General features: G+C 36.3%; 1 protein-coding gene across 1 annotated transcript in view; it reads right to left on the reverse strand.

The window, feature by feature from the left end:
* Window positions 1-13,695: 13,695 nt before the first annotated feature.
* The window catches only part of SNAP91 (synaptosome associated protein 91), a 96,540-nt gene continuing 93,884 nt past the window's right edge, over window positions 13,696-16,351 (reverse strand). The window contains exons 28-29 of the mRNA XM_081314623.1: window positions 15,858-15,960; window positions 13,696-15,072 (exon numbers count right to left, since the gene is read on the reverse strand). Of these exons, the coding sequence (XP_081170749.1) occupies window positions 15,868-15,960 (93 nt within the window). The 3' untranslated portion in view covers window positions 13,696-15,072; window positions 15,858-15,867. The remainder of the gene's footprint in view (window positions 15,073-15,857; window positions 15,961-16,351) is intronic.

Consider the following 16,351-nt stretch of genomic DNA (forward strand, 5'->3'; position numbering starts at 1 on the left):
ATTTATGTATTCTAATTTTAAAAACTGTAAAAAGCTAAATGTATCATTCTATCAGAAATTGGAGATAACAGTAGCCCAAGAAGCCATATACAGTATATGCTCCTAAAGGTAAGGGTAGCTTGAAGAAGAAAATAACTGCAGTCTCAAATGTAAACAGATGTAATTGTCACATATATTGAAGTGTACATAAAAGTTTCACCATAAAGGTAACCTGAGATGCACAAGTTGTACTGTTTCCCAACCTCAACAAACTTGGAGATGTGAAAACTTCAATTCCTAAAGATTCTTAGCAGTGGTTATGCTGACTGAAGATTTCTAGGAGTTGAAGTCCACAGACCTTCAAAGCTGTTGAGATTGGAAAAACCTGTATTAAGATCTATCAGTGAATCTTTCTTTCTTCAAACAATAGGCCACATTGTGGAAACAATTCTTCAGATTTCCACCACAACTACCAAAGCAAATAATTATTTGTTAATTAATCATGATCTCTAACGTTTACAGAATTTGTAGGTTAACATTTATGTAAATATATTACTGATTTCTTATGTAGCAAGAATTCTTAAGGGTTCTTTTGCTAGAAAAGGATTTCAAGTAGGCTTGTTATTTAAAATGTACACATTTCAGTAGCTTTTCAAAATAATCTCTCCAGTGCTTTCTGCTTCAAAGATTGTCGTGTATCTGAAGGCCATGTGGGGAAAACAAAATCATTGGAACTCTATTTAATATGTAAAGTTAAGGTGAAATATTCCTGGCCATGTGTAATCTTGGTTTTATTAATATTACAATAATTTCATTTTAACTTGAATTGATCAACATTTTTGTAAAAAAAATGTGTAATAAGAAACAAAGTTTTAAAATATATGTATAAATATGAAAATCACTAAATTCTTAAAAGCACTTCAGTTTGAATAAAAGTCTTAAATTTTTTTGCTATAACTTTTGAAAAAGTATTAAATGTAGAACTGACAAAGACATTTTTATTATTATTTCTCTGAATTGTGCATTTGAAAATATTCCATATCAAATTAATTTTAATCTATAAGCCTTATTCAGAAATATTCTTATTTTGAATTATTTTTATGGAATATAATACCTATAATATTATAACATCCATAAGGAAATAAACATATAGAAGGCATTTGTATATCATGATGTTCTCAAAAGACTTCAAGATGTAAAACACTAAAGGTTTGCAAGGTTAATTTAAAAACAAAACCTAAATTTATCTAGAAAATGTGTTCTAGTTGCTGTTATATTCAACAAAATATTAAGCACAATTCACAGCTAATGGATATTCCAGTCCAATAATATCACAATAATTTGAATAGAATAGAGCTGGGAGGGACCTTGGAGGCTTTCTAGGCCAGTCCTCTGCTCAAGCAGGAGAACATATCATCTCAGACAAATGAATATCACAATAATATCCTGCCATTAGCTTAAAAGTATTCCCAACCAATCATAGGACATTCCTCTTCAAAGATTTGAGTTCTATGTAGGAAAGTATGAATTGGTATCAATTACTGAAATACAGTGTGAAAGTAAGAAAGTGAAATTTGCATGTTATACTGATTGCCGGATTTGCTGAATTGAAGAATCAGAGATGAATTTGGGGGGAAATTATGTAATATTTTGAATAGATGGGAACCAGAAGAAGAAAAATCCTAGGTATCAGAAGTGAATGGGAATAAAGGAAAAATAAAAGACTATTGAGAGATCCAAGAGTGGGTTACTGTTTATGCAAGATCTCTTTTGTTTAATATGGGATTTATTTATTTATTTATTTTATTTTAATTCCATTTATATCCCGCCCTTCTCCGAAGACTCAGGGCGGCTTACAAACTTAGCAGTAGCCTTCATTCTATGTATATGCCTGCTTATTAGGGCTTTCACACACCCCCAAGCGGCATTATTACAAAGTCAGCTTAATTGCCCCCAACAATCTGGGTCCTCATTTTACCTACCTTGAAAGGATGGAAGGCTGAGTCAACCTTGAGCCTGGTGGGATGCGAACCTGCACTAATTGCAGGCAGCTGGTGTTACTTAAGGAGGCATTACCCCACTGCTCCACCAAGGCTCTTAAGCAGAAGTCCGCTCATACATATACATGGCAAAATAATATATATAAAAGCATTAGTTTATGACAAAAATAGAAAATTAGCAAAGGAAATGTAAGAATGACAAATGGGGATGTGCGGACTACTCCACGCACAGATTGATAACTATGAATCGAGTGAAATGGCATGGACAATATTGTTTGCTGTAATTGGAATCTGGTATACTTTGGATAGAATCCAAATTCCACCCCACCTCCCGAGATTTGGGTGGCTCAACCCTCAATGTTTTGAAAGGTATACAAGTCCTAATTGTTTCCTACACCCTGTCACAGTATGAGGGAAAGACCTTGTGAGATGGAGTGAAGAGATGATGCCTAGGGAACAATCAGATAAGAGGCAGCATAGCCCACAGTTGTACAGAGGGAGGAGCAAGAGGCTCAGAAGGCATCTTCCCTTGGACTATAAAAGGGATAGTGGAAGAACTGTACTTTCAGACTTGCAAAATATCTAGCTGTGTCTCCTGTCTGGTCTATCTGATAAAGATGACAGGCCCATAGTTCAGGTAGATAGATGACCTCTGCTGTTAGCAGTGTATCGTTTTTGTTTATCATTGGGCATCTGCGGTTATTTATTGGTGTTTTGTTTTTCTGTGTTAAACCTTATGAATAACCCAAAGTCACACTTGTATGAGATGGGCAGTTATATAAATCTTACAAATATATAAATAAGCTGTTATTTTAATCCCTTACACAAAAGACTAGGGAAAAATCTCTGTGAGGAGCTAAGAGAAAAAAATGTTTTTAAAATGCATTCAAACATTCACTACTGCCATCCAGAATGCCTATAGCATTATTTTTCCATCTGATTTACTCCCTATCTTGTACAATAAAAGAAACCACACACTCAGAGCAGACTATTGTCTTGATCAGGTACTCCAAGAATTAAAAAAGTTCCAAAGCATGAAAAAGTTTTAAAATCTCAGTTTTAGACAATCTGTTCAGCAGAGAATATGTATCACTTCTGCAAATTGACTGAGCAATGAATTGTATCTCCTGCTGCCAGTGAAAGCCACCAAGATACAGGAATATCCTAGACAAATGTTAAAATTGGATGTTTACTAGTGACAAAAAAAGACTGCACTTTGAATTGAAGAACTGCTGCCCCCAAAAGGAAATGAGAAGTTCCATAAATATTCCAGAAATACAGGTTGAGAAGATGACATTATAGGACCTTTCCTACATCAAGAGTAACATACTGATGAGAGGGATAAAAAAACATAAAAGAAAAAATACCATATATAAGACTTCGTACATCTTTCAGACATCAAGGCATTCATTCCAACAAGGTTACTAAAGTGTAGATGATTGTTGCCACTTCAAACAAATCCATCTTTCCATTTTATCAAATCCTATAATTAGAACAAGGGCAAGGCCAGGTGAAAAGTTCTCCATCTAATCATTTGAGCTCTAAAAGTGAGTGTGAGTAACTTTGAGTATGCTTTTCCTTATCTTTACCATAGTTATTATGTGGTGATTGCAGTTAAACTCCTTGTTGCTTGTGGATACAATTTTAAACCCACACACTGAGGATGAGAGACATATTCAGACAATGATCCATTTCCATACATTATATAGTATAAAGCCTTTTCATTAATGATGCATTGTCATAGTGTTTGGCTGGATGTCATAGTGTTATATATAAAATGTTATAATTCTCTATAGTTAAAATGGTCATTATTGCCAGTATCTCTTGATCAGATCAAAATTGAAATAAGATTATAGGAAATGCATTAAAATAATATTTAAATATTTTAAATTTCAATTATATTCATTTTCTGTTGAAAGAAAAGACATTTTAAAAATATTATCACAGTACAATTTAAAAGTGACATGAAATGGTAGAGTCTTTTTTAATCCATATTATGTATACATATACATAAGTATATATTACAAGAGTTATTTTTTTAAAAAGCACTTGGAGGACAATCAGTTAACTTTCTGCTTGTTGTGCCATTGCTAAGAACTCACAAAAGAATGGCTAGTTGCGTACATTTAGATAATGGAAGATTTTACAGAACTATATCTTTCATCTTGGTTTGTTACAAATATGAAACTCAGTACAGTATTGACTACATAGATATTCAATAGGCAAGCTTTTCTCCCTAGTTTTACGTAAATGTAAGAAAGTTGGATGAATTGCATGCTAAAAGTACTGGAATATTTCCTGGACATTAATTTTAATCTGGAGTTATTTTTCAGCAATTAAAGAAATCACTGGGTTGAGAAAGTAAAGAGGTTCTAGAAATAGCATATGACTGTAGCAAATTGTGTTCTGAAGCATTTGAGACAGTTATTCTGAGGTTAGTAGCTATAAACCTGATCTGTGCGGAAATTAACAAAATTATAAATAAAAGATAAATGCAATATAAAATAACAGCAAAAACACAAATATGTCTGTTTAATTTTTATCTTCTATACCAGGGGTAGCCAACCTTGGCTCTTTTATGACTCGTGGACTTCAACTCCCAGAATTCCTGAGCCAGCCATGCTGAAGGGAAGGGAGAGGTTTCCATGCTGAGCCATGCTGGCTCAGAAATTCTGGGAGTTGAAGTACATAGCCAAGGTTGCCTATCCCTGTTCTATATTTACCTTAGTAGTTTCTCAGCAGGAACTGTTTTTGTTTGGAAAACTGAATTCTTACCAATATATCAGTGACAGCGAAATTCTAAACTGTCTTGATTTGGAATTATTTTGATATGTCAGAAATGGGCAAACAATAACAATGAAATTTTAGAAAGGTTAATGAAAAGTCAAACAATTTCAAGAGTTGAATGCGTAAGTACAATCTGAGAAACAGATGAAAGATTAGTCTGACAATTGTTGCTGACAAAGAAGATGGAGCTGAAATGATCCACTGGTTGAATGAAGGAGAGAGTGCATGTGAGAGAGCAAATAGATATACTTTATAATCAGTAGCTGTTATTTTAAATTCACTGGGTTTCCATGTCTTTTAAAGAACCATTTGTGCCTCATTGTTCAGTTGAAAGCGATTTGACTGTGGCAATTTTCCAGGGCTGTGTGTGTGTGAATGAGTGACCCTAAACTAAACCTGAGAGCACACTTATGTAACACTACCCTCATATCACGAACTTCTCCTTTTGCAGAACAATGTTGACAAAATGGTATGGTGACATTAACAGAGGGGTCTTGTTACACAGTACTCAAAGCTTTCTCAGAAGCAAAGGAAATATAATTCTGTGTTTCCAGATAATTCTGATATCCACAATTCCACACTTGAACTCCCATTTCATGAATGAGATTTTGCAACTGCTATTACATATGCCCTTAAACATCTCAATATCTGTGGTGGAAAGTCAATATTAAGCAGGAAAATAGAATGGCAGGAAGACTGGACAACCATTTGTCTGAAATGGTATAGGGTTTCCTGCCTGAGCAGGGGGTTGGGCTAGAAGACCTCAAAGGTCCCTTCCAACTTTACTACTACTACTACTATCCCTAGTGGCTCTATTCTATGCCCAGTAGCAGACAAAGAAAGATGATAAATCTCACTTTGGAAATAAGACTGGATTAATTTTATCCATCTAGCTGGCCACAATACACATCAAACGGGAATCCTTTTTTTCACTGTTATAAAGATACAGAAACTGCTTTTGATTAATGGCTAAGGTTATATAAGCATTGCTGTTCTAGATAAGAATAATAAAAATGAAGGCCCAAGCCTAATTTTGTATTTTGAAATCACAAACTAGGGTGAGCTCCAAATGGGACAGGAGAAAAGATGATTTTCATAAACATTATCATCTCTGATTCAGTAGCCACGTTTATTCTTGCACGCACCAAATATGTCAACATGTGAAAATACTGTGCCAAGAATATAGGATTTTGTCTGCAGTTAAGGAAATCCTTCTCCAATTTATATCACACAGCAGTAGTTCAGGGTTGGTAAATAGCATCCTTATTGTTATTGCTAAGACAACAAGGCTGACACATCCTAATAGTAGCCCGGCGAGGAAGCACAGGTACCTTGGCAACAGGGATACATTCCTTTGCCGCCCTTTTTCTCACTTTCCTCCTGGCCATCTCAATGAGGACAAAACACTATTTTCCTGACAGTTATGACGAGGAGCGCCAGCTAAGATCACACAGGAACAATGACAGCTTGAAGGTGGCCTGAAGGCCTCAGACAGGACAGGAGGATAACAGGCCTTGGCAATGCTGGAAGATTAAACACCAGAGGAATGGAAAAAAAGGAGATGGGGGGGGGGGAAGAAGAGGGGAAAGGGGAAGAGAAAGTATGTGTTATGTTTATTTCAGGTGTGGCCAGCTGAAATTATACAGAGGTTTGGCCAGAATGGCATTAGGGCAGACTATGAGATCTACACTGATCTCTCTGCCCATGGCTGGGCCTCTCTCCCAAAATTGGTTTTTCCCGCAACTGGCTCACTCTAATTGTCAGGCTGGCCAGGGGATATTCTGGGGCTACTTTAATCCCTACTTTTGTTGCGAGGTTTTATGTTTGCAAATATTGTAGCAGCATCCTTCTCAAGACCCGGTTACTGCCTATAAATGGAAGATCAGGAATTGTCTTGAGATGCCTGAAAAACTGCAGTTGGGGAGGGTTGCAGTCTTCAGACAATGAGAAAAATTATTTTAAGATGTATAATTTTAAGGGAAAATATTGGGAAAAATCGGCACACAGATTCAAAGCACTGCAGTCAATTTATTCTAATGCAGTTCACTTCTAGGGTTCATCTGAACATCTGCATAAGCAAGCTGCACTTAAATATTTATATGTTGCCTAACATCAGATGAAAGCTGTATCAAGCTCAATAGAAGATAACTGTGCTCTGTGTCTCTCATTGAAAATAAGTAGTAAAAAGAAGGAAACGTTTAGTATGAACAAAGGTTGAAGTTCAGAACACAAATTACATCATTTTGGATTGGGCAGTCATAGTCCAGGAATAAAACAAAAACCAGAGAATCTAGCAATGTATGTGTGCACGCTACACATTTGTTGTTGTTGGTTCAGTTGCTAAGTCATGTCTGACTCTTCATGACCCCACAGACCATAGCACACCAGGCCCTCCTGTCCTCCACTATCTCCTTGAGTCTGTTCAAACTCATGCCCGCTGTGTTGATGACACTATCTAACCATCTCTTCCTCTGCCGTCTCCTTGTCCTTTTGCCTTCCGTTTTTCCAGGATCAGGGTCAGTGCGCCCTCTCTTCTCATTTGGTGGCCAAAGCATTTGAGTTTTAGCTTCCATATCTGTCCTTCCAAAGAACAGTCAGGGCTGATTTCTTTTAGGATTGACATGGGTAATTTAATCACAATAATTTATAGCTGCCATTTAATTATACAGGTAATATATGAAAGAGAATATATAATAAATCAGACCTCTGAGACTGGGTAGGTTGGGAAGACTGCAGCTGTGTACCTGATCGAATAAAGGCAGCTTGTTTTACTAAGGATATTTTTAAAAGTCGAAATGGATAGAACGAACGATAGTATTAGTCACTATTACCACCAGTACGTTCTAATGTAGTTTCCTTTAACCTAGTGCTGTAAATAAGATGATGATGATCATTATCATTTCTCTTGCTAAAAATTTTCTGTGTTCATGTTTGCATCTTTGAGAAATGCTGGATTATGACAAGTAGGTATAGTGATATAATGCTACATTTATTATCTTTAACATAGGGCCAAGATAACAAATCCAGGTAGTCTGAGGTTTAAATGGTTGCCACTGAGAAAAGTATGGGCTGTAATTTCACATATTCCTGTTTTAGCTTCTGTAGAATTCCATCAAAGAGTTGTGTCAATAAATTACAAGTTCTAATAAGACAGCTGTATTTTGCACAAAAGGAACAAAAGTAGCACATAATGTCTCACAAAGCTCCCCATCACTAAACTGTGGATGGCAACCAGAGAGAATCTGTATTCATCGAGCGAAAGTGACTCAGATGTCACATTACTCAACCTAAATTGGAAAAGACAGCCTTTAATTTCAACAAGTAAGGAGGAGACAACATTGCAAGCACATGACAGTTTACTAAATGGACCTTGTGTCTGCTCCTCTAAACCACATCAGATGCTGATTGCTGTTTTGGGCTGAAATTACAGAGTGTTTTAACAGCTGGGTGCAGCCATGTACTTTGTCTGTATCATGACCACATTGGAGAGTTTCTGCAGCTGGAAGCTGGTTTAGAGTGACATCTGCAGAACTGGTATCTCCAGTTCATTTTGGAGTCTATTTGTCCGGCTAAATTTGGATACTAACTTTACAGCTGAAGATGAAGCCTGGAACAAGAGAGTATCTGAGAGGCCTTATAATGTACGATGTATGTATGTATGTATATGTATGTATGTATGTATGTATGTTGTACTGTATGTATGTATATTATGTGCCATCAAGTTAATTTTTGATTCCTAGTGACCACACAGATTTTCTCCATGAATACATACACACTTTTTCCTATTTAATTCTGGGTCCACCCACTCTTTCTAAGCCAGGGCTCCAGACAGTTTAATTTTGTTCATTAAAAGTATTTAGTCTAAAGTATGCTGAATAATTTTATCTTAACCCAGCAACATAGCCTCTTTCAGAATAGCCAAATACAGGAACTACCAGCATAGTGTTCATGAGAACTAATATGAGACAATTTTGAAGTGTATCTGCAACTGTAGACTGACCAACTTTTATTAATTGTGTGACTGAGGCAAAACAGTTCTTCACAAGTATTTCTAAAACATCACACACGCTATATAACATGTCATATCGAGTTTTGAAAAACCTTTCTGACAACCCATTTCAACAAGTTTTGTTTTTTGAGCATTTAAATACTCTTTCTTAAGAATATTGTTGCAGTCATAATTGTATACTTGTTACCATGCTTCTTTCTCAAGATACTGACCGTTTCTTATTGAAATTGTTTATCAATATATGACAGTCCTTTTGGGTTCAAGGAGGATATGCTGTCGTGCAGCTTATCGGTGGATACTGAGAGAGTTCCAGTCCCAGTCTGAAGCAGAGAGTCTAGACCAGGGTGGGGAACCTTGGCTCTTTTATGACTTGTGGACTTCAACATCCAAATTTCTCTGAACACAAGTTATGGAGAACTTTATTTCAGGTACCAGATGTCAGCCACCATGTCCTTTTCCCAAAAAAGCCAGTAAATTTTAAGCTTGTAAAATAATATGTTGGCAAATTTCATGTTTTATTTGACAATTTTTAAAAATATCACAAAAGTTGATCTTTTAGTTTAGCTAACTAAAAACAAAACAAAACAAAAATGAAAGCCACTCAAAAATTACAGAGCAACTTAAAACTAACCAATAATGTTAACTTATGAACCAAAATGTTCTCAAGATCCAAAAAAAATTCCCCAGTAAATAGAAGCGGCAGTACTATACAAAGTCTTCCCACAAAGCACTTAAGACTCCTTGTTTGCTGAAACAATTTAATGTGCTGTAAGAACTGTATCTAGAAAAGAAAAACAGCTTCCACCCATTTACTGACTATGCAGTTTTGCTTTTATTTTTTTTATTAACCAATAAATCGTGATTATATCCCAAAGATATTCAACACTATATTCTCTTTGCTGTCATAATTGTATTCTATTTTATCTGATTTTTCATATGAGAACAGGTAGTTGCACAATTGTTTACTTGTAACCACAGAAATCCTGTCTGAAAGAATTGTGTCTATGCAGCTTCATTTCACAGCAAGTTCCAGATGGTCACCAATTAGCTATATGACTATTATACCAGTGGTTTTGATATGGTAAACTAAGCGTGACATGAAAAGGCACATCATGTATTTCTTAACCTTTATCATAACATATTGTTATCCACCAGGGGGCAGCCTAGGATACAAAAGCCTGTGTTCCAGTTTAACCTATAATAAAATCAGTTACCAACGCAACTTTCTAAACAGGGTTTTTTAACCTTTAAACAGGAATATCACATCTATGGTGAAAACTCAACTAATATTCATTTTATTTCCAATTTTAATACAAATTCTTTGAATAGAAGTTATAATGAAATGGAAAGAAGCTGTTTCTAAAAATCAGTGCTGCACTGTTAAAAGTAAAGTACCTTAATAACCAATTTTGTGAAATACATGAAACAAGACCTACACTTTACACTTTTCTCAATATTAAAATATTGGTATGCTAAGAAGCTTCCCTCTTAAGCCTTTGCAGTTAATTCAAATAGTGAACCTGAACATGTCCAGACTTGATCAACAGGATTAAAATTAAGGCTCCAAAATTACTACTTTTCCTTTTCATTTGTGGAGATGGAGAGGGCTATAAAATCTCAAAATCAAGAGTAAATTGTATTCATGAATACATGCAAATGAAGCAACCTGGAATTAAAGCATTTTACTGTGGCTTTGAAGCAGCAGGAATATCTACAATACTTATATATATGTTTTCTGAGGTTTTCGCGGGTGTTTGTATGTGGATCTTTGGTCATTCGGGTTTTTCCCCACGTAGAATTGAAGGTGTAAATATATATATATCTTAATATGAATTTAGGATACTAATTTTTATCAGGCCCATTTTCCCAATAAGTTCAGCATTTTCCATTGTTCTAGAACACAGGTCTGCAACCCGCGGCTCCAGAGCCGCATGCGGCTCTTTCAGCCGTCTCCTGCGGCTCCCAGTCCTCTGCCATGTGCAGTCCAAAAAACAAAAAAGTGGGACTAAAAAAGTTCAACCAATCAATTCAAATATGCAGGGTAGGTGCATATCTCGCCTTGGCTCAACTCTTCAGTCAAACCCTGTTCTGGGCATGCACGCGCATTTTTTGCGGCTCCCAGTTTTTCCTTTTGTGAGGGAACCGGTTCCGAGTGGCTCTTTCACTGTTTCAGGTTGCTGACCCCTGTTCTAGAACAATAAAAATCTTATGCAACTTGCTGAAAAAGGCAAAAAGGAAATAAAAATAACAAGAATTTGATGTAATTTACAAAAGTGAACAAGTATGCCAGATGCGTAACACAGTGGAACAAATTGCAAATGCACAACCAAGAGCATTCATCCATTATAATATAATCTGCAATTTCTCTTCAAGACCCGCTCTTCTATTTCACAAGATTCCAACATGGATCTTTAGTTCAAGGCAAGTAATATAACTTGCCTTGGTGAGTTATATAACTGAGCCTTGGTGGAGCAGTGGGCTAATGCCTCCTTAAGTAACACCAGCTGCCTGCAATTAGTGCAGGTTCGAGTCCCACCAGGCTCAAGGTTGACTCAGCCTTCCATCCTTCCAAGGTAGGTAAAATGAGGACCCAGATTGTTGGGGGCAATTAAGCTGACTTTGTAATAATGCCGCTTGGGGTGTGTGTGAAAGCCCTAATAAGCAGGCATAATACATAGAATGAAGGCTACTGCTAAGCTTGTAAGCCGCCCTGAGTCTTCGGAGAAGGGCGGGATATAAATGGAATTAAAATAAAATAAAAATAAATAACTGTTCTCACTATGATCATATGTGATAAGCTATGGGTCGCTCAGCTGAAATCCATAGCCAGTTCCAGTTTCAAGGACATTGTGATAAAAAATTAAATCAAATGTAGATAAGATTTGATATTTGGGAGGTGATGGCACATGTAATCCCAACCTTCCAGAAGCATATGGGAGGCTATTTGGGATGCTGCAATGTGACTGGAAGATGTGAGTCTGAGGTTTTTTTAGGATTTTGGGGCGAGATGTTTTAGGAGGGAATAGAAGCAAAAAGCAAGCTATTCCATCTCCATCATTAAATTCCCTATCGTTGAAAGAATGTCTAAAATCCGTGGCTGAGGTGTACATTTCAGAATGCGTATGATCCATAGCTTATGCATGATGGACTAGATAATGACAGATATTTAAGAAACTGCCTTTCACAGGTCAGGAGGTATCAACTGGACTCTTCTGAAAGCCACAAAATATCTCCAGCTGACAACGAACATGAGATATTTTTTTCAGCCTTTCAGAGGACCGTCATTTATTTGGGTTATGGCAGCTATTTTTTTTTTAAAAAAATATGTCTCAATTCTTGCAGAGGACAGATCATGTTCAGTGGCAGACTCTATGCTTAGCAACAGAGTTAAGGATCCTAGTTCTGGAATTTTTCTAAGATTTTGGATTCTGATAGGATCACACATGTTCCATTACAGCTTAAAACGTTAAGATGAGAAACCACTTAAAGTTTCAGAACCTCTGGCCCAGTATCAGAACTTTAAAGATGTCTAGCCAGATTCAGTTAAAGCACTCTTTAATCCAACACATTGTTTTCCAAAGTAGTTAATCAGATACTGATAGGAAAACAGAGCAGCACTTCAGTGCAATAGCCATTTTTATTGTTCTTCTCACTCTTGTACTGGCATATCTACAGCAAAGACACCCAAACAACATTATGCCTAATATCCATAGGCATTATCCTTTCATGAATTTGTCTTTTTTTTAGTTGTTGTCAAACTTGGTCGCAGTACTATAGTAAGACTCTGTGACTTAACTAGGTACTGTGTGTTATAAATTCCCATTATCAACTGGGTTATCTTGTATCTCTCTGAGTCAGTAAAATAAAATCTAGTCTAAGTGTTCTTAAAAAACACTGTAGCTGTTTTCATCAAACTATAATTTTACATTCCTCTATGTTCTTCATAATCCTTTAAATTTTTTTATATGACTCAACCGGGAACATTGGTACTACAACTTCCAGAATGTGGCCAACGTGACCAAAGACAGGAAATTTCAGGAAGTGACAGTTCTAAAACCTCATTCTTGTTGAGAAAAGGGTTACTAGCTTTCTGATAATTTCAGCTGTCCTGTTTAGAACCTTTTCCAAATCTGCAATATGTCTTTTTGAGATGAAATCGCTGTTAAACTTGTTTCAACAGTTTGAAACACGCACTGCAGTGCCAGTTAACCCAACGTCTCAATTGACAACAGTACTATCTTCCCAGTCTACTTCTTGCATTGCTTGATGTTGCTGTTGATACTGTTTTAGAACCAAGCTTCATGGATTCCTGAAAAAAAATAGCTGTTGAATATTATACAGAGCAAGATTGTTGAAATGACTTTTGCACATTTCAGGGAATTTGTGTAGATGAATCTTAAAATGCTAATGAATTCCACAGAGGGCGTGTTGGAATTCATTTGACTTAATTTTAAAACAAAATAAGATAAAAAGGTTAAAAAAATTGTAAATTCTCACTGTTGTACACTGGTCTAGGCTTTCAGCACTGGCATTGGCAGGATGGTGATGAGTGTCAGTGTTTAATGACCATGGTCTAGAAACCAAGATTTCTTGACATTTCACAACTGTGTCTGGCATCATGAGAACAAAGCACATAAGAAAATGAGCAGGGTTTGACTGAGGCCTTGTTTTTAATACTTCTGACTGGTGCAGGTTGGTGAGGCCCTTGTCAGTGCCTGGTGACCAGTCAGATCCCTGTTCAGTTGCCTAGCAGATCACTTTGCCTCTAAATAAGACGCCAGAGTTGTTGGCAAAACATCAAGAAATCTGTTTCTTAGACCACAATAATTAAAGTCTGAAGACCAACCCTAGTGCAGTTGTACTCTACTATAATCATAAAACTAACTAACTCTGGATAATTTAAAAAAAAATAGAGAACACTTTATTTTGAATTTACTTTGATCAAGGTGTTTTATTGCATCTCAGAGGGTATACATGCATTGGGTTTTCCTCAAACCAAAATACAAAGCAAACCCATTTGAAATTCTCTCTCTAACTCTCTGTCGTTACAGGGTACGTTATCCCCACAATATACAACCACTTTTTAAAAATGGTACCACATGTTGATTAAATATTAATTTGAAAGACTTAGATGAACATCTTTCCAACCTAATATGCTTTAACAAAGAGCTGCCAAGCCACTTGTAACACTGATCAACAGTGACCTTATTAAGGAGTCAAAAATCTTAAGCTAAGCCATCAGCACACACAGTATGAGAGAACAAACTAAAACGATAAAAGAACACTTTTGTTTACAGTAAAGGGTATAATTCAGGTTTAGTGTGACCTCTAATCATAAACAGTACAGAAAATACATAGTGCTGTATGGGGATGAAAAACACTAAGATATATACAGAGAAGAACAAAACTGACAGATGTACATAAAAGCAAAAAGGGGAAAAAAATCATGATTTGCCCCTGGATACAGTGGGCAGCCAAAGTAGCCTGACAAACCTAAAGAAGTTTGCTTTGTTTTATTTTTTCTGAATTATATGGCAAGAAACTTACCCTTTACCTGTTTTCAGTGCACTTTAAATAACAAAGATAAATGTGATGGTTTCAATGAAAATACAGGACAAATAGTTTTAAAGAAATCTGATAAAATATCTTTATGTGGGGGATTTTTAACAACCTTTGTCAAGTAACTTGATAGATTATTAATCTATCAAGATAAGATGTCAGGAAATTAAAATGTACCCCACAACAAATTGGATAATAATCTTGCTTTGGGGGAAAATTACATTCCACACACTTTTTTTTTTAAAAAAAGGATCGACAGTGTTCTTCTTGCTACCTGGTATAACCACAATATTGTTTTGTATAACAGATATGCAAAGGAAACTGGATTTGAAGAGAAAATTTAGAGGGTCGCCAAGGTTATTTACATTAAGACTTCCAGAAACACAGACACATCGCTCCAAATGGCTCACCACACAACAGCTGCATAATCTGTCCCTAATGGATTGGTTCAGAAAAGCACTAAGAAGGCATCAGAAACATACATCCATTGAGTTAAGTTGAGAAACACATAAATTATAACCCAAGTACACAAACTGAGAGAGAGAGAGAGAAGGGATAACGACTAAAATAGTACACGTTCCTATGATCACTTTCACAGCTGTGCTACACGTTTTGGAAGTAGGAGAGAAGTCTGAGTAAGCACTGGGTTTGGTACTGGTGGCTCACTTGAAAATTCTGAGCAACAAAATTCTTGTTTGCAGATTCCAAACTTGCATCTTCACTTATCCTTTCACAAAACTACAATCACGAAAAGAGGGGGAAAGAAGTGTTACAAAGGTTAAGGGACAGGCATTCAAATTCACTTTCATAATCTGATTTATATGCCAGATGACACTTTGAAGAGATAACCTTCCTTCCCTCAACCATGTAACCAACGCTCTCTTCTTTTTTTTCCTAAGCTGCAAAATAACTGGAAACACATTTTCTTCCACATCTATTATATAGAAAGAAGTTTAATACGCATATAATTCATTCTCTTGTCTTTTGCACATATGCACACACCGAGAGACAGAGAGCAACAGACCTGTAACATTTGATTCAAGATACTAATCTAGACCTTAAATTCCGCTCTTGAAGTGGAGAAGTGGTCACAAGAGCTAGGGATGTTCGATAGCAAGTGTGCTGCACACACAAATGTCTGCGGTTGTTTTTTTTTCTGTAAGAGTCAGGGAAGGGAAAGATACTGCTGCTTTTAAAGTTGATAGTTTTTACTGCCAAGTGCAAACGTTGTCATTTGCTCAGGACTTATAGGTGGCTTCCTTTTCTCTCCACAATGATGAGTCTGCCAGAAGAGACACCCAGGTGAGCTTCCACGACTGAGAGCGAACATGAACCTGGGTGTTTTCTGTCCCAGTTCAATTCTTCAACCACTTCATCACATGAGAGCTGTTCTTCCAGCATGCTCAGTACTCAACTAACACCATTCAAATCAAATAAAGACTCTTAGCATCCCCTGGGAAATATAAAGGAGAATATAAGCTTGGAATATATCAGAGGGAAGGATGTAAGAAGAAAAACCATACCTTAAACAGCTCATAAGAAATCTTTAATGTTAAGATCTGCTAACGGGTCCTTTGTTGGAGGCTTCTTGGGACTCTGGGTGGCAGGTGTTGGACTCGGAGAAACCTTAATAGTTTTCCATCATTCCAGAAGGGCACAAAAACAAACAAACAAACAATTACAAGCATTAAGATCCAGCTCTAACCATAATTAATATGCACCGCAAATATGGGCTTATGCTACATCCCGCTGAATGAATAGGAGAACTACTGTGATGTTCAGGTTTTTTTTAATTAATAAATAAAAATGGAAATAAAATCGCTTTATCATGTATCATATCTCTTTGAAGGAGGTAAGAGATTTAAAAGCATGAAATGTAAATAAACAAATCAATTTGAACATTCACTGGGAGCAGGAATCATTTTTGGACCAGTGGCACCTTTTTTATGAGTTAAAGCAGCTTAAGAAGTATCTTTTTTTAAAAAAAAAAAGTGTATTAAAAATAAAAACTAAACCA

This window comes from Vipera berus (assembly GCF_964194415.1).
Source record: "Vipera berus genome assembly, chromosome: 1".
NCBI classification, from domain to species: domain Eukaryota; kingdom Metazoa; phylum Chordata; class Lepidosauria; order Squamata; family Viperidae; genus Vipera; species Vipera berus.